Source organism: Coenobita brevimanus, chromosome 91 (assembly GCF_032717465.1).
Source record: "Coenobita brevimanus isolate Jiangsu-jjx chromosome 91, ASM3271746v2, whole genome shotgun sequence".
Taxonomy (NCBI): domain Eukaryota; kingdom Metazoa; phylum Arthropoda; class Malacostraca; order Decapoda; family Coenobitidae; genus Coenobita; species Coenobita brevimanus.
This window is the reverse complement of record NC_137044.1, coordinates 1,058,300-1,078,380: the sequence shown is the minus strand read 5'-3', so window position 1 is coordinate 1,078,380 and position 20,081 is coordinate 1,058,300. Positions and strand designations below refer to the sequence as shown.

General features: G+C 40.4%; 1 protein-coding gene across 1 annotated transcript; it reads left to right on the top strand.

Annotated features, from left to right (window-relative positions):
* Positions 1-1,994: 1,994 nt before the first annotated feature.
* On the top strand, positions 1,995-19,401 carry LOC145411847 (uncharacterized). The gene is made up of 7 exons (XM_080281805.1): positions 1,995-2,074; positions 3,198-3,339; positions 3,659-3,806; positions 8,818-8,964; positions 9,298-9,516; positions 13,899-14,090; positions 19,271-19,401. The coding sequence occupies exons 2-7, from the start codon at positions 3,199-3,201 to the stop codon at positions 19,399-19,401; spliced, it is 978 nt and encodes a 325-aa protein (XP_080137931.1). The 5' UTR covers positions 1,995-2,074; position 3,198.
* The last annotated feature ends 680 nt before the right edge of the window (positions 19,402-20,081 follow it).

The window sequence follows — 20,081 nt, the reverse complement described above, 5'->3', positions numbered from 1 at the left end:
AATGAGATGGGACCGCCTCTTAGAAATTAAAAAAATTTGTACCCACCTTTGAATTGATTCAGTGACTGTAAAGGTGTACAGAAGTGCATTTTTGAGTACCGTATGGAGAGGATCCATGAAGAAATAAGGAAATTATCAGAAAAGGGATAGGTTAAGTTAGTTTAGGATAAGTTTGGTTAGGTTAGCATAAAATAGGGCAGGTTAGGTTAGGATAAAATAGGTTCAGTTGTTATGAATTTTTCATTAGGTTTGGATATAAAAGCACTGATGAGGGTTGTTTTGTGCAAAAATAGTGTTCTAAGATGACATCAGTCTGTCTTTGTTGCACCACAAGATGGCGTCCTTCATTCCTTGGTGTCAGTAGGGATTGTGGTAAATGTATGTTTTACTCTAAGCAGCACAAAGACCTTATCATTTCAATTTCTGCTCCTCCAGATTGTTCTCTGTATTTTCCTGAATATTTTTGTGGCTGTAAACAATTGTTTTCTGTTGACTCGCCCCCTTGATGTTATCATCACGTTTCTTATGCCCCATTGATGTTTGCTTTTCCTCAAGTGTAATGGAAGAGACTTTCTCAAACCTGCTTACTCAGATCAGCCCAGATTCATGTACTGTACTTTTGTATTTACTTTTTCTGCTGTATTTTTCTTTTTTTACTATTTTTATGGATGTAAATGATGTTTACTATTGACTTTGTTTCTATTGATCATGTTTTGTTGGCATTTTAATTCATGGACGTAATGGTGGACTTATTAGAACTTACTTAGATCCTGGTTTAATTAGGTTAGGTTACGTTTGGTTGGCTTGAAATGTAAGGTTAGCAAGAGGTACTAAAGGCAACCAGGATGCCAACAACAGTATATAAATATTGATTGATTTACGTATGTTGGAGTAAGCATCTGCCATTACACTTGAGAACCAGAGTTGATACAGCAGAAGGAACATGGGTAAAAGCATTAGAGATATAAATTCAATAAGGGTTGTAAAAAACTTACTTCTCAGAGCAGGCAAATCCAGCCATTGACATAAAAAGTACCAGATGGTACAAAACTTTTTGTTAATGGTATTTCCTAAGTACCGTATTGCAGTATGTACAATTTTTTATAATTGCAATGATAACTGATAAGATTTATTGTTTTAAATTTTATGTCCGTCCATCCATCCATCCATCATCTAATGCTATGTCACCCCATGAAATGCACAGGAGCCTGGGGCTAGGCAAGTTGGTCCTGACATTTAAGATTAGAGTGACCAGCCTCACTCATCCCTGAGTGGCATTATTTGAGCAATAAACCCCAACCACCTTTTGGATGTAATCCTACACTGCCTTAATCCGATTGGAGGGCCTTAGTTACCTGTTAAACCACTGGGCTTCTTATTTTGGTTATGTGGTTACCACCCAGCGTGGTAAATGGTTTCCTGGAGTACAAGAAACCATTTGGCCTGTCACTCAGTGTAGAGTCACCTGTAGGCAGAAGGAAGAGGAAAGAGTAAAGGAGAGAAAGACAGAAGAGAGAGTGTAAAGTCACCTGTAGGCAGAATGAAAAGGAAAGAATGAAGGGAAGAAATACAGAAGAGGAAGGGAGGAAGAGTGGAAAGAGCAGACACCCAAAGCAACATTACATCGAGTGAGTGGATGGTGAACGTCCCCACCTACCACAAAAATTTTGTCATAGTGTTTTAATTTTTTATATGGAACATTTACCTCTCCTGTTCATGTAACTGTGCTTCCTGCTTTGAACCCTACTGCTGCTTGTGAGTCAGTACTGTTGGATGTTGCTTTCACATTACAGTTAGGCCTCATTAGATTTAGTTGTATAATATCCACTTTTTCGGATGTATGAATGATGACTTTTGCCCCCCAGGAGAGGACATGGTACACTTCATATGCTGTAAATTCATACAGTGAGCTTTCTTGGAGCTTCACTGTCACAGTGGTTGATTTTTCCTTTTATTGTTTTCCTTACTATTTTCAGTTTCTTCATGGGTGCATTTTTGCTTGCGCATTTTGATGAGGAAGTCATACTGATACACATCCAGGAATCTACCACTGGTTATCTTAATCTAATCCAAGGTATGTTGAGATATGTCTAGGTTATGTCAGAGTGTTCTTAGGCTAGGCTATATTCAGTTATATCAAGTTTGGATATGTTTATTTTGGCTTTTCTGGCATTGTACATTAGAGAGTCTGCATGTGAGAGAAATGAAAGAAAAGAAAAAGGAAAAAAGATTTTCATATAAAAAAGGAAGAATATTGTATTTTACCAGCCTTGAATAGAAATGTTGCTGAGTTTAGATTGTAGTGGAACATATATAGGCATGGATTTAAGGGGGGGAGGTATGCCTAACAGTTTTTTTGGCAGACCAGTAATTATTTATAATAAAAGAACAGGCATATTTACCAAAACATATGCAATAAATATCTCATTGCACTTGCATTAGTCTGTCACTGTACTCCTGTAATTAAGACAAATGAAATAAAGGTGCATTCAGTTTTTAATATTACTTAAATACATTGAATGGTAATTCTGCTGGGAGTCATGCCTCCCCCCATTTTCAAAGTGCTGGATCCTTCTCTGATATGTCAACATGTCACTGCCTCCAGCAATGACAGCAGTAAACCTAACAGCAGTTGTAGGTCTAGTAGTGGGAGATGAGGAAGTACAGTACAGTATTCTATTAAATTATAGTTTAAGGACCTAGCTCCACACTTGTCTTGGAACAATGGCCAGGAACTTATCTCAGTAAATCTTAGCTGTCTAAAGCCACCCAAGATCAAAGATGGTTATCACATATACCGTAATTTACTTGAATTCAGGTCATCCTGATATTTTGGGTTTATAAAGTACAGCATAATAAGGACTTCAGATCACTGTTTAAAAATTTTTAGATATGCATTTCTAAGATTTTTATTACTTTTTTTTTTTTTTTTTTAATGCATGTACACTGGTATGCTCCTGTTAGAGAATAAAGTACAACCCTTTGTTTCTTTACCATAATTATTTAATCTGTACTGATTTCATTTAATAGTTACACAAAATTTTTAAGTGATGCATAGGAAAATATGGCATTTTGGAGTAAAGAACAATTTTTTTTACTGTAATGGTTGAGGTGTTAGTTTTTCAGTCTATCAGGTCACCCTGTGTGTGCCATTAATGTATTTTATATTAGGTGATATCTTGCTGTCTCTCCTGCAGTATGAAGACCAGTGCCAGTCCCAACCAAGCAGTGGCTGTGGCTTTACTGTATGGAAGCCTTTCTCTCGCCATGGCATTCTTCAATAAAGCTCTTATTAGCCAGTATGAATTCAATTACCCCTTCTTCATACTTTTTTGCCAGGTGAGATAGTTAGGCTTTAGGGATAATATTGTATTGCTATATTTTGTGCATATCATTGTACATATAGTGGCCTAAACAGAATAAGTTTATGCCTTAGTGTATGTGTAGCCGGTGCACTGTAGGATTTCTCAACAAAATATATGCTGGTGTGTAGTATCAGTAATACAGTTACTTTTAAAGACTTTGTTCATCGGAAAAATGTTTATGTTTTGCTGTTGTGATTGTATGTTAGTTAAGTTTATTGATAAACTGCTCTACTCTTCATGTTATTATGGAATTTTGTACAGCATTTTCTTATGTAGTGATGTTTGTTTTGCAGATGCTGGTGACAGTGACAATTCTGGAGGTGGTTAGAGTGTCAGGGAAGTTTGGACTGCCCAGTGTCACCATATCTGACATCAGGACATTTGCCTTCCCCTGCTTGTGCTACTCATTACATGCCACACTTTCCCTTGCTGCTCTAAAAGGTCATCAGTCATACTTTCAGTTCTAATATTATTTGTTCATCCCATTCAGAGTAAAAAAGAGAAATGTGTATTGAAATTGAGTATAGGATACAAACAGACTGTGTGCATAGAGTATTGTTACTGGAAAAAATAATCTTTTATAAACTGAAACCCAGTATATACTGTATACTGTATGTTGTTCATTTTCATCATCATCATCATCATCATCATCACAAAACACAAATGTAAGTTTGTTATTTTAATGTTATATTTGTAGAGTCAAGATTTATATTGGCCTTACCTCTTTCAAAACCATGCCTTGTGTGTGGTAATTGTAAGAGGCATGCTTATATGTTGTAGATAAAAGTGAGACTTCATAAATTGCTACTAGGGATATAGGTTAGTTTGTTATCCTTGAGTAAGGTGGGCTGTGGTAGTCTAGGTTGGGTCACCTATGCCCTGTCTGAAGGGAGTAATGCGGGACTGGCTGTCTCTATACAAAATTCAACATTTAAAAGATCAGATTACTGCTGTTTTTATTTTCAGTATCTTACTCTCTTATATATTTCCTTTATGAATGTTTAGTAGCTAAAAGAAATAGCTGGGTATATTTTCTGAGAAGTGACAGGAGACCATAGACAGTACAGTAGATACAGTATATAGGTATGTGTGTTGTTCTGCTTGTGTAATGGCAGCCCTGTATTCATAAAAAAGCTGTGTGTTGATTCATAGTGACACTGCATTGTACTCATAGCAGATATGTACCAGTAACATATCAGTTTTTCTTTCTAATGCCAGATGCCTTAATCTATAAGGGGTGGCTACAAACAAGTAGCCTCCATGTAGCCCTGTCCTCTGCCATTTGACTGTCCTTCCTCTGATTAACCCCCCTCCCCTCACTTATATACTCTATAGGTATCTCACTACTTCATCCCTCCATCTCATCCTTGGCCTCCCCCTTTCACCTCACAGAACTGTACTCTTCTAGTCAGTTTTTGTTCTTCATTGTCTCCACATGGCTAAACCATCTCAGAGTATTTCTCTTAACACTCAGTCTCATTCACAGCAACACCGCATAAGTAGCTTTATATAAGAACTCAAGATACAGTACTGATTTAGTTTAGCTAGACCATTATACAGTGAAAATATTTTATAGAAACTGAAAATTGTATAGCTCCACTGTATTTTTGTAAGGTATTGGTCTATGTTTCTCATGGTTAGCATTCCTGTTAGTCTTTCATTAGTGGAGGGACACAACAGCTCTTCATGTTTACTGTAAGATTTCTGTGTTGAATGGCATAACTAACACACCATTGCCACGTGTTGCTGTGATATGCTTCAAAGCCAGGATTGTGATGTGTTTTATTGAACAGGTATGCCAACACTGAACACTGTCTCAAGAATCAGTTAACATATATGCATACATAAAAATAACACTATATTTTTTCTAAAGGAACCCCCATAGTGAGATTAGCCATGTATAGCTGATATTTTCTATGGACTGGAAGCTATACCAAATCCCAGAACCAGCTACAGCAATTACTTCCCAATAGTTGCTGGTAACTGTTGGGAGAAAAAGAATCCAAGATATGTAAGATGGGTTAAACTGCTGGTCTCATCTTGAACTTCGTTTACTTGTGGCTGAGTTCCTTGCGTGAGAGTGTGATTGTGTGACTGATTACCAAGCTTGTAGTCACACTTCATTATCATAGTAGTACTTCTCAGTTAGAGTGGCAACCAACTGCCTGTAGAAGTAAAGTAACAAAGAGACAGTTCTTATCTGTTGATTGAAGGTGCCATGTACACAATACTGATATGTAACCCATTTATGAATAATGATGACAGCTTTCTCCTTGTACTTTGGGAAAAGTACTCACATAACCTTTACCTTGATTTACTTCTCTACTGCAGTGCATTCCTTCTGTGAGGACACCCATACTAACCCTCCCTTGGGTATCACCAGTTGTTCAGTGCAATAATTTAAAAAATCATCAACTCACCTTGTCAGAGTTTTTTTCTTTTTAGGTATATGAGAGAGGGGTGTGTGAACTGGAGCAGGGCAAGGAAATGGTGGGGGATAGGATGACGTGGAGGTGATTTGTTTGTGGCCACCCCATATAAGGGATTAAGGCGTCTGGCAATAGATCGGTAGATATGTATGCTACAGTAATTCAGTTATTTTATTTAACCCAGTTGAGGGTGAAATAAGAGAGGTCGGTTGATATTTTGGCACATATAAATTTGGCATAAATTTTGCTTCTTAGCAAACAAACTGAAGGACATGTGTCAGGAAATGAGGTTGTGTAGTTATAATTCTTATTTTAAACACATAGATGCACATAAATATACATGGCTTAGAGGGAATGGCGATCGTGTTGAAAGGAGCCTGATTGATTATGTGCTCATAGAGAAATTGATACTGGGTAGTGTTGCTGATATGATGGCAGTGAGAGGAAGATGTGGAGATTTGTCTGATCATATGATTGTGGTATGCAAGATCAAGCTGAGAGGAGTGAGGTGGACCAAGAGAGAGCGAGGAGCTGTCAGGGAGAGAAACTGAAAGTCAAGAAGCTGAGAATCAACAAAATGGCAGATGAATACAGGGCCAAAGTAGGGGGAGAGTTAGAACCATTGAATTGGAATGAAGTGGATCTGGACAGCTTGTGGAATGTATATAGGGATTGCCATGTTAGGAATAATAAAGTGGTGTGTGGTGTGGCTTGAGTAAAAACAAAGAAGAAATGAGGAGCATGGTGGGATGAAGAGGTTAAGAAAGCATTAGAAGAAAAGAGGAAGAAGTGGCTAGAGTGGTTACAGCACAGGGATTCAGTTGAAACAAGAAATTAATATGTTGAGATCATGAAACATGAAAGAGACTAGTGGTGAGAAAGTAGGAGGAGGTAAATGATGATCTAGGAAGAGAAATGAATGCAAATTACTTTGAAAATAGGAAGTTATTCTAGAAATTGGTGCAGAAATGTAGAAGTGACCATGGAAAGAAATGTGAAAATGTCAAGGATGTAAGTGGTAGATTATTAACCCATGGGGATGAAGTAAGGACCAGATAGAAAGAATATTTTGAAAGTCTGATGAATGGGAATGGAGAGAGCAGAGTGACTGTCAACATAATTGGTTTTGGGGGTGTACAGAGAAGGAATGCAGTGCCAGGAAACGTGACACTCACAGAGGTGAAGAACTCTGTGAAGCAGCTGAAAAATGGGAAAGCAGCTGGGGTTGATGAGGTGTAGAGGAGAGAGGGGAATGGGGTGCTTTTTGGAGATACGTAAGAAGGCATGGATGAGTGAAACTGCAATCAGAGCAGAGAAAGTGGTTGTACCCCTGTACAAAAACAAAGGTGAGTGAAGTGAGTTCGAGACTTATTGTGGCATGAGTCTATTGAGTGTTGTAGGGAAGGTATCCATCCAGCCATGGATGGAGGTATATGGAAGAATTATTACAGAGACAGTGAGAGAATACCAGAAGTCCTAGTGAGTGATGAACAGGGTGGCATTAGGAGTGGCAGAGGATGTGTGGATCAAATATTTGCAGTAAGAGAGATAGCGGAGAAAGCGTGTGAGAAGGACTATAAGGTGATTATGGTATTTATAGATTTGGAAAAAGCATATGGCAAAGTAAACAGAGAAGGATTGTGGAAGGTTTTGCGCATATACAGAGTAGATGGTAAACTGCTTGGTGCTGTCAAGAGTTTTTATGATGGTAGTGAGGCATGTGTAAGGGTAAATGGGGATCTAAATGATCTTCTCAAATCAATATGGGTGTGCGACAAGGTTGTGTTATCTCCCCATGGTTGTTCAGTATATATACATGGATGGGATGATGAGAGAAGTAAAAACACGAGTAATGGAGGGAGCGATGGCATGGTAATGAATTGTGGTGTATGGAATATCTCAAATTTGTTGCATGCTGATGATGCAGTGCTACTTGCAAACACCGGACAAGAGCTTGGTAGACTAGTGCAGAGTTTTGTAGATGTCTGTGAGTGTCGTGCCTTGAGAGTAAATGTAGAAACGAGTAAAGTGAAGGTTACTGAGAGAGAAGGTGACTTCCAGTGTGATGTTACAGTGAATAGAGAGAGACTAGAATTGGTGAGAGAGTTCAGATACCTGGGCACGGTGATGGAAAAGAGAGGAAAGTGCAAAACAAGTGGAAAGTAGAGTGACACAAGGAAGGAAAGTAGCTGGTGCAATGAAGGCCTTGATAAGCAATAGAGGCGTGAGTGTTGCAGCTGCGCAAGGCTTACATGAAGGAGTGATAGTGCCAACTTTGACATACAGATGTGAGGCTGTGGTGTGGCATGAAATGAAAAGTTAGGAGTAAGAGCAGTGGAGATGGGACTGCTGAGGAATGTATGTGGAGTACAGAGAGTGGATGGGATATGGAATAATGAGATTCTTGAAAGATGCAGAGTAAGGAAGTCTGTGGACACCAGAATCAAAGAGAATGTACTGAGATGGTTTGGTCATGTGGAGTGAATGGATGACAATAGAGTGGTGAAAAGGGTATATCTGAGTGAATTTGAAGGAGGGAGAAGGGAAGGTAGGCCTAGAAGGTGGAGGGATATTGTGGATGATTATGAGGAGAAGAGGTATGGAAGTTGGTGAGGCTAAGGGATTGACAAGAGACCGAGCTGGCTGGATGACTTTTGTGCGGAGAAGCACATAACCAGGGATTTGGCACCCCTTTTTAATGTGACAGTGTTCGGATTGACTCTGTCAGAGAGGTATATGTGAGGCTACAGATTGTGGTGAAATGTTTTTTGGCCTACCTGATGGAGCCAGGATTTCGCGGGCTTGAATGATGAGTGAATGGAAACGTAGCCCATTGAATTGGGCAAACTTAGGCTGTCTGGACGTTACTACTCGTCACCCTGCCCTGGGTTGGGAATGGAGGTCCAGATGATGATGATGATGAACAAACAGTAAGGTACAAGATTCTTCTAGTATTTAGTTTGTGCTTATTGACTCATATGGTGTTACACTTAGTTCAGCTTTGAACTTGCCTCTATCTTTAGGTATGAATATTCCAATGTATGGGGCCGTTAAACGTTGTACTCCCCTTATCAACCTGGTGTTGGCTGTCGTGTACCTAAGGAAGCCGTGTCCATCATTCCTCGTAACATTCTCCATCTTTGTTGTTACTCTGGGCTGCTTGGTTGCAGGTATGATTTAGAAAGAGAAATACATGAGTTTTAGCAATATAGTAGAGTTCAAAATATCTGTATTCTTATCCATCAAACTCTCAGAGCTGTATCATGGCTGTTTATTCCAGAAGTCAGTAGTATCCTTTATTGTATATCACTTTGCCATGACTGCAGGTGGCAGATCAGACAAGTACTGTAGATCACTGTACATCTTAAGTTCTCAATGCAGTTGATTATATCTATACTTTACACTTTACTTATGAATGTGGTTCATGATAGCGCAAAAGCATCATAATGTTTATGGAGACTGAGGAGCAGCACACCGTAATCTGTAGGTTGTATGGTTGACAGGTCTGAGTGATCCAAGCTTTAATGGGGTGGCATATAGTGTTGGGGTAGCCAGTGTGATCCTACAGGGGCTCTACCAAACACTGGTGCAGCAGTGTGGCCTCAGCATGTCACCACTCCACATACTTCACCTGAACAGTTTTATCTCAGTTGGTCCCTTTCTGCTCATTGCTTGCCTGAAAGGAGAGCTGACAGATGCCTTCAACTTCCCACATCTAACAGGTGAATATGGAAGATCTTGTACTATTTGTACTTTAACTGTTTTAACCATACTAATGGAAAATTGATCCAAGCAGTTTGTTTTGCTGTTGTTGCTGTAACCTCAGGCTTGGCTGGAGATGAACCAGGTGAACACTAGGCTAAGCTGCCCTTCTGCAGTCTACCATCCTCCTTTAGGAATATAGGGAGGAAGTTAAGGAATGTTTGTGTAACCAGGCAGTGGAGCTGCCATATTTTATTAGTGCCTCTACACGAAAGTGTTCCTCTCTAGCATTAGCAGTGAGTTTTACAGTATGGTATTTATGCACTGAGAAAGTACAAGTACTGTATTATTGTAACATTGTTTTCATTTGCGCATGCTGATTTAACATGAAAACACAGTAAACTCTCAATTATCTGGCGTAATTCAGCCAAGCCCTACTCCGGTTAAAGTTAAATGCTGACTGTTGCATAGTACCCCCCATTGGCTCAATATCTGGCATTCAGCCGGATAATGTGTTACCATCTGTCTTGAACTTTTAGCCATGAGTAGAAGATGAAAATAAAGCATAAAATACAATAAAGTAATGATACAGTACAGTAAAATGGAATACATTGCTGGTGGTTACCGTTTTTGAGCAGGTTGAGACACCTCAGTGCCAGATATTGCATAGAACTGCTGGTTACATCGTGTTTCAGCACCGGATATTGCATAATTTTGCCGGATATTGCTTTAATAGAGCCGAGCCAGCAGCACCAAATATTGCGTTGGGCTGGATATTGCAACAACAGATAATTGAAAGTTTACTGTATTTGGTAGTAGGTGGTGGTGGCCATCATCCACTCACTTGATGTAGTGTCACCTACTTCATCTTTCACCTTCATTTTTTGTGTGTGTCAGCTCTTCTACTACTCCTCCACTCCTTCCTGTAATGTTTTATTATGTACTCTTTTTCTCCCACTTCAGTTTGCTTTACACTGAGTGACAGTCCAAATGGTGTCCTGTAACCATTTACAATGCTGGGTGTAACCATATAACCAAAAAACAGGGTGAAGTGGAGCCTACTATGGTGCCCCAGTTAACTAGGTGGAGAGAGACTAATGTGGTGTCCATCCAGGAACCAAACCTCCATGCCCTGCCCCTTCAAGCAGACATGGGTTCACAGCACAGGACAGCCTCACAGGGAGAATTTCTTGCCTATGGTTGATGGATCTGCTCAGCTAGACCGACAAGGGTTACTCAGCAACAAGATAACAAAAGAAAAATATTATGGACTAGTGATTTCCAGCCATTTTAACCCCATCAGTCCAGTGATGTCTTGTTTAGTTTTGTTCTTGCTATATCTAGATGCATATACAGTATTTAGCTTATGGTAGAACTTTTAGATTGGCAAAGTTAGGTATACTGTAGCCTGCACATACTCCATCACTACCAGAAAATTTTCCAAAGTTGAATAAAATCATCTCAAAGTAACAAGAATATGCCTAAAATTGTGTCACTGGATACAGAGGTTAAAACATGCACCATCATGATATAAATTTTCTTTAGATATGCTCGTCTTTTTCAACCAGTGTGCCTATGGGCAACATACACGTAAAGTCTGCCACTAAAAATGGCACCAAGCATTTTTTTCTAATGGTATTAAGTGTGTCATGTATGCATCAGCTATAAGGCTCTTTCAGTTCAGTGAGGTGTTGTTAAATAGTGTTCACGTGCGAGAAAAACACTATCATGACTGATTTTTTGAAAGTCAGCAGTATCTTAAAAAAGATATTGACTAAGAGGTAAAAAACAAACATAATTACCATAATTCAGGTTGAATTCATGGCTGCAGCTTATATGAACTTGCTATTTCAGACACCCACAGTACAGTACTTTTCATTTCTGTTAATAAAACATTAGTATTACAGTTAGTCAGTTCGGTAATGTATGAAATACACCTGTTAAATCGCTGAAAGAAAAATGTTTTCATAAAATAAAAAGAGACAGTAGGTTAATTACTTATGAGTCTGGGGAAATAGCAGTCAGATAGATTATTTTCTGGTTAGGAGGGCCGATAGGAGGTTAGTGAGGGATGTTAAAGTTATAGGAAGTGAGGAGTGTGGGCAGCAGCACAAACTACTGATTTGTGATATAGTGCTTAAAGAACGAGTGATGAAAAAGAGGACTTATGTACAGTGCTCGTCAGAAGTATTCAGCGTTGTCCGCCGGGCGCGCAATACTTATGGCCCAAAAAGAATCACCCATTTTTAGGGGTAAGAATTGAGCCACAAGTTTGAGCTCCGAGCATGACGTCACGGTAGCCTGGGGCCTTCTGACGCGCTGGTTGGTTCCCGCCTCAGTCGCCCACGGGCTGCCTGAGAGAGAGGAACTCCGCCGAGTGTCCCTCTCAAATTGCGCCATTTTTTACCGAGTGTCCCGCAGTGTTCTGGCCTTCACAACTTTGTTATGGCACCTACCCGTGAACTATCGAGTGAAATCATATCCCAGATCATTGCTCTAAAGGAGGCAGGCCACCAGACAAAGGAAATTAGTGAATTGGTTGGTGTGGCACGATCGACAGTGCGTCGTTGGTGTGCGCGGTTTCGGGAGGAAAACAGTGGTGAAGTTCCCACAAAGAAACCGAGGTCTGGTAGGCCTAGGAAAACTTCCCCAAGGTCTGTTAATGTTTTAAAACGTGCAGTGGAGTTTAATCCTCGTGTGAGTGCAAGGAAAATTAAGGAGAGCAACCCAGAAGTGTTTGGTGAGGTGTCAGTGAGAACAGTGTCTCGTAGGGTGCATGAGCTTGGTTACACAAGTCACAGGCCTGTGAAAAAGCCTCTTCTCTCTAGCAGCCAGAGAATTCGTAGGCTTGCCTTTGCTAATAAATATCTAAATTGGGGTGAGGAGCAATGGTTGTCAGTGTTGTGGTCTGATGAGGCAACGTTTAGTGTTACCTGTAACAGAGGAGCATGCAAAGGTAGTGACCCACTTGACCCACGGTATGTAGAAAGCACAGTTAAACATCCTGATTCACTCATAGTATGGGGTTGTTTTTCAGGGAAGGGTTTGGGGAAGCTTGTTGTACTTCCCAAGAACCTCAGAGTGAATCAGGATGTTTACCTGGAGCTTCTGTGTGATCATTTACCAGACTCCTTCGAGCTAACAGGTGCACAAGTGTTTCAGCAGGATGGTGAACCTGCTCACAAAGGCCAAATCGGTCACCAATTGGCTTCGTGACTGCGAGGTATCATTCATGACAGACTGGCCAGGAAATAGCCCAGACCTCAACCCGATTGAAAACCTCTGGTACCTCGTAAAGAAGAGTCTCCAAGGGAAGGACGTGAGCTCTCTACCTAAGCTGGAAGCCGCCATTCGTGACTCCTGGGACAAAATACCGCTCCAGCACCTCAGGAGCCTCGCCCTTTCACTTCCAAGACGTCTCAGGTCCGTGAAGAAACATAAAGGCTACCCTACGAAGCACTAAAGGTAAATAAAATGCATTATTTATATGTTTTTTCAATGTTGAAAGGTTTGTTTCTCAGGAGGGACGCAGGGCGCTCCATACTTCTGACGAGCACTGTACCTAGGAGGAAAATATGGAAGCTGAAAAACCAAGTAGTAAGGGATGCCTTCTATAGCGAGTTGAGGAGAGTGGTGGCTGAACAGGGAGCTGTAGACAGAGGCGTTAATGAACAGTACAGAGCCCTCAAGAACAATCTCTTGAGAGTTACTGATGTAACATGCAGTTGGAAAAGAGTACCACCAAGACAAAGTAACTTGGTGGTGGGATGAGGGTGTAGAAGCTGCAGTTAAGGAGAAAAGAAGGCTTTTCCAGGAATGGAAGAAGGGAGGTAGCAAAGAAGAATATTTGGCTGCCAAGCGGATGGCTAGAAGAGAGGTATACAGGGCAAAGTCTGAGTCTCAGAGACTATTACTTGATAACCTAAATCATGGAGAAAGGAAAAATATGATATTTAGGGTGGCAGGTCAAGTGAAGAGGGATAATCGGGATATTATAGGTGAGCAGTGTGTGAAGAATGATGAAGGAAGGGTAGTGGTGAACAGTGAGGATATTAAAGATGCATGGAGAGAGCATTATAACCGGTTGTTGAATGAGGAGTTTGACTGGGACAGAGAAGGTTTGGAGCCAGGAGATCCAGTGTCTTTGATTGATGCTGCTACTGTGAGTGAGGCAATGGGCAGGATGAAGGTGGGGAAGGCAGCAAGTGTGTCTGGGTTGACTGCCGAAATGTTGAAGGCCTCAGGTGATATAGGGGTGAAGTTAGTCACTGACTTAATCTAACTCATCCAGTTTAAGAAGTCTTTGCTGAGATGAATATAGTAATCTAGGGATAGCAAGAATAAACTAAAAGATATGTGATGGGAATGAAGATGTTAACCTGTATGCTTGACTTATCTTCAGAGGTATGGTTTGTGTCACTGTTTGTGGCTGTGTTGGTGCTGGGGCTGGTGCTCAACTTTGCCCTCTTCCTCTGCACCATCCTCACCTCTGCCCTCACCACCTCAGTTGTTGGCGTTATTAAGAGTGTCCTTCAAACTTTCATTGGATTCTTCACATTTGGAGGTATTATCTTCCATCCTGTTAATGTAACAGGTATGTAAGAGAGTTAGTTCTTTACTGCATGTCAGTTATTGACATAGTTACAGTTAGTCCATGTCATGTGTTGGGGATGTGTTCAAAAATACAGAATCACAAATATTTCTGTTGAATAGTAGTGTAAATTGGGGGAACTGGCAGATCAGCTTTATAGGTAGTAGTGAAACTTCATTAGACAGTTTTCTGTAATTTACTGTGGAATTAACAGTAAACAAATAAAAAAAAAGTAAGTTGTATTTATGTATTCACATCTAGTGTCTACTACGTAGATGAAAAATTTAAGAAATAAATGTGAACTGATTTGCTGTACTGTGTCAGCCTAAACTTACTACAGTTTAGTCCCGTCTTGCTGTATGATGATGATGCCTCAAGTTAAAACTCATTACATATCAATTTATTGTATAGTAAGGTCGATATAACATGGATTCAGTGTTGATCGGGAGGGTGGGGATCTATGACCACGTACCGAAAATTAAATTTTAAAAAATTACCTTTTTAGGCTTGCCCTTGGTGCCCTCAGTAGCACCACACTTCTTGCCAGGGGTAGCATCCTTGCCAGATGTGATTTCTAAGTCACAAGTTTCAATATTTCACACAAAAAAGTTATTACTTAATATTGCACACTGCACTATTTGTTACTCACACTTATTTGGCAATAGGAGTGGTGTTTCAGTGTCATTGCATCCACGAGATGGAACAAAATGGAGATGATTACAGCGAATATAAACGCTGAGTGGCCATCATGGCTCAGACAACTGACTCTCAGCTTGTGCAGGAGGCACTGTGTCTGCACGGGATTGTCATATGCAGTTATCGTATAAGTGAATTTCGCCATCATTTTCCAGGTGCTTGAGGGTGCGAAAGTGGATGTATGTGGAATAACTGAAACAAAATGGAGAGGAGAAAGTGTGAGAGAATGGGAGTTTGGATGGGGTATATGTGCAGGAGTAGGTGAGAATGAGAGGGCAAAAGAAGAGGATGAAAGGAAAGAAGGATGAAGGAGAGGAAAGGGCAGACACCTGGGAGCAGCACTACATCGAGTGCGTGGATGGTGAGCGCCCCCACCTACCCAGTTATTACTATACTGATACTAAACAAGGACCCAGTGCGTACTTCTTTGTACAAACCCGTAACACTACATAGCACACCATCCAAAATAATTGAATGGCTCATTCTCAGCAAGGTCACACTCCATTTCCCTCTTGCTCCGTCACAACATTGATATAGAGCACTGCAGTCTACAAACACTCACCAGATAATGTCACATGACAAACATCTGGTGGCATCTAATCTACAGCACCCACACAATGCACACTTCTCACAAGAGATACAGTATTAGTAAAGCCTGAAGCAAACTAGTCACCAGAATGTAAAACAAAACATGGAGAACAACACCAAATGCTGACTTATGAGCTATTTTTCTGATAGACAAGCCCATGTTACATTCTGGGACAAGTTATCCTGAGCATGAAATTTCCCGAATGGAGTTCCACAGGGCTGTGTTCTTTTTATCCACACTCTTCAACCTGTACGTGCGTGATATTCCCACATCCCAGCTGTCCACAAACATTGCCATACTAGATGCAGATGATATCACCATAACAACCACATACTTCATTGCAGACACAGCCTGCACACTGCAACAGGACTACCTCAACACACTGCAGACATGGGTTGAGGACAACAGGCTGATGATTGCCTTAGCCAAATCCGCCACCACACTCATCATCAGCAGCAAACATGAACACAGGTACTCGCCTCACATCACACTTATCAATGTACGTCTGTTACACATCCCCTCAGCTAAGATTCTTGGGGTGGAAAATGACACTGAATGCCTTCAAGAACCACACACAAGCCATCGAGATGCAGTGCACCCCCAAATGCAGTACACTCAGGGCAACTACAGGGTCAGACTTTGGACAACAAAAAGAAACACTCGTTACTCTACAAACAGTACATTAGAACAGTGATGTCCTGTATCTCCCTGACATGGATTCCCAACTCACTACAACAGGTGGTAGGTGGTGGCAGCTGTCATCCACTCACTTTTCTTTTTTTTGTTTAAATAACAGAACAGAGGAAGGAAAAACAAATGAACGAAAAAAAATAATCCATACACCAGATTACTGGTGTCCTTCATTAATAAAAAATCTGTATCAGTTGGCGATGAATAAATGTACGTTGAAGTTGGGGAGAAACACCTCCGGGGAAGTGAGTTCCAGAGAGATGCAGTTCGAGGAATAAAAGAATTCTGGTAGGCAGAAGTTCTGCAATATGGCAGTGTGACATTCCAGTCATGAGTGCCACCAGATACCCGTGTAGCACGAGGGCGGGCATAGAGAGGTGGCACAATAGATGCAACTTTGTTTGAACATTTGCCATAAAAGTATCTGTAAATTAATGCAAGGGAGGCAACATTCCTTCTTACTTGTAGGGGAGGTAGTTTATTTATAATAGCAGGGTTATTAATCATTCCAACAGCTTTGTTCTGAATTTTGTCTAGTTGTTTTAGTGCAACCTCTCCACATCCATTCCACAAGGGTGAGCAATATTCTAGCTGAGAGCGCAAGTGACTCTTATAAATTATAGCTAACTGCTTGTCAGTGAAGAAGTTACGGACTCTGTACAAAAATTCGTTTCTTTGAGGCGGTTTTAGCAAGTGATCTGACATGAGAGGTCCAGCCAAGGGCATTGTTAAGTGAAACACTGAGAATTTCACTATTTTTGGAGATGGGAATAATTAGCAGCATTGAAGGTAATATATGAGTCTGGCAATATACAGTATGTATATTAGTAAATTGTATATATTTGGTTTTACTAGCTTTAGATGCAACAAGGTTATTTTGTCCCCATTCATTGATCTTATATAAGTCTTGATTTATGGAGACGGCTCCACTGGGTTAAGAGTTAGAGATATTAACTTTGTAAATGGGTGTTTGAGTGTGAATGAACTGTGAAGTGTTGAGTCAGCTGCATATGAATGGATGGGACTGTGGATGACAGATAAGAGATCATTAATATGAACTAGGAATAGGGTTGGCGCCAGAACTGATCCCTGTGGCACGCAGGTGTTAATTGAGTGGAACTTGGAATATACATCATCTGCTTTTACTCTGCTTGATGTAGTGCTGCCTACTTTTTCCTTCCCCTTTCTCATTCTGTTTCTTTGTCTGCCTTCATCTCTTCATACTTCTCCCTTTCTTTGTGGTGACATTTTATTATTTTCTTTCCTTTTAAGCTGAGTGACAAACCTAATGGTTTCCTGCAACCCAGAAAACCATTTACAGTTCTATGTAGTATCCATATAGCCAAATTACAGGGTGAAGTGGAGCCTGCTGTGGTGCCTGTTAACTGGGTGGAGATGCATATGTGTCATCCATCCAGGAACCAAACCTTCATATTTTTCCCTGCACCTTGCTGTGGTGAGTCGCTGTCAGTCACAAGGGAACATTGATTTACTACATGGAACAACCCCGCGTGGTTGGTTGCTTACCTGTGGTTGATGGGTCTGCATGGCCAGACAGACTGGGGTTGATCAACAACAGCTCAGTACAACACCTTGCAAACCATACAAAACAACGCCTTACGAATAACACTGGCTGCGCCAAAACCACTCCCACATCTCATTTACACTCTGAAGTTAAAGTCCTCTCTGTCAGAGACTATCTTGATGTGAGAAGCACACAATTCTATGCAGCAGCCTGTGCAAATACAGAACACCCATTATTACATAACAGAAACACCCAACACACTTAGGAACATAAAACAATCACTGCACAAACTTTATCAAACCCTGGACAGCAATATCCCACCTCTAGATATTCCAACATGAGCAATGAAGAAACACATCTGTACCTACTCCATGTGCAGGGCAATACAGCTCCACAATCAGAACATTACTGTATATTCCAAGCTCCCTCTCCTTCTATCCACCCATCAGAGGTGTCCATATATAGATATGATTGAGTTTGTCTAGCTAGGCTTTAATCAGGACATCACCCAGCCCTCCTTACTTATCATCTTAGATTTGGTTGGATGGGATCACAGATGACATATGCCCTGCTTGTAGAATAGACCCACACTACATCACTACATAACACATACAGTGGAGCACTTCACACATGTGTCACATTAATATACAGACACAGCATCAGCAGTGTAAGGAACCTATGGAACACCCCCATAGGGGCAGTTGCTTACCTGCAGTTGACAGGTCTGCTTGATATGACAGAGCAACAACAACAACAGTAACTGAGTTCAAATACAGTATGCAGCATGGTACTTTTTTGACAAAGAGCACATGATTATTTCAACATTTAAGTCGCCACTGTAAGATTTTAGATTCTAGGTATGTGTCTTACACCACACTCCCTACCCCGTATAGGATATTTCCCTTTGCATCAAAATCTTTCCTGTCATAACTTTTACAGGAACCTGATAGCTTGGAAAATATGGCTGCATGAGTATTGATTTCCACCAGTTGTAGCTCTGCTATTGGAGCTAATTAACCACTTGAATGTGATGACATTTTTGCATTCTAGCTGCCTCAAGATGATTTTATTCAGATCAGGGAAGTTCCGTGGTAGTAAAGTGGCTAATGAATGCCATATCTGACCTGATCAGTCCGCAGTCTCTTTTAGGCGTATTGGAGGCTCAGCACAGTAATTTCTGTATTACCCATTCACTTCATAAACTGCAGCACTTTTGATTTTATCCTTGTACCAGATGCAGTTATGATTTTTTTTTTTTTTAATGCTTTTCACATAAAGATGATGATGTGGAATCATAATGATAAAATTTAAAGGAAAAAAAAAAAAAACATGCACTACCTTGGTTGAGCTCTAGTGATGATGTGAAAGTGGCACTTTCAGTGCTTCAGAGTGGATTTTAGGCAGACACTTTGAAAGGGATCTTGGCATCCAAGTGTAATGTTGCAGTTACTCAGTCATGACTTTTGGAAGGAATGTTGCAGTTTAAGGGTTAAAAATAGACCGTTTTATTACCATATATCACATTGTGTGTGAATTTAGATGTATACATTGATGCAGGAATATTCATTAGTTTAAGAAAGAATATTCTAATGTTAATGTTATTGTGCAGTATAAAAAGACTCTTTGAATAATCATAATTACTAATTTTTTTCTGTCAAATATAAAGAAATTGTTTACTTCCAGGGATCATTCTAAACACAATGGGAGGAGTGATGTACACATATGCCAAGTATCAAGATGGGAAGTCAAGGGCTGATCCAGATAGCACATATGACTTGGATTCCAGTTTGAAGAATGGTAAACATCCAAGTTAAGGACTGCTGTGATGATAGGCATTTTTTTAAAAAAGAAAGGCAATACCCAAATCCATATTGTCCCCTTGGAGGTGTAGGAGCCTGAGGCCAAACTACCACATTCTGGAACATTTAGGTCTAGGAGACCAACTGCCACCTCTGGTACCCTTATGTAGTTGGTAAATTTCTAGTCATATCTGGGAGATATAAAATTATGTGCACAGGGCAAGACCATCGCTCAAAAATGGTATCATTCAGTACAAAATTGATATTATTATACTGTACATTATGTAATGAAGATATTTGTGTTTGTACTAGAAAGTGTAAGTTTTGAAGTGCATGTTTCTGGGTGTTATCTGTTGCAATGAGAGTTATATAGATTGTTATTTATAGAGCCCCTTCCTCTGCAGCAAATATAAAAATTATGCCTTTGTGTAATGGTTGTCTTCTAATCAGTGAGGTTGAGGTGCAATTCCATGGGTAAGAGATCTTATTTGGGAAATGTTTTCTCAGCAGCACTTCAGTTGGTTTGCTTCATATTACTGTATGTGAGACAAACAAGTCCCGCCCCACCTTCAGGAGGTTGCCGCATGGGTACACCTTCCTAAGTTTTTATAATTTTGGTTTTATCCACTCACTCGATGTAGCGCTGATCTCAGGTGACTGCCCTTTCCTCTCTTCCTTCCTTCCTTCCTCTTCTG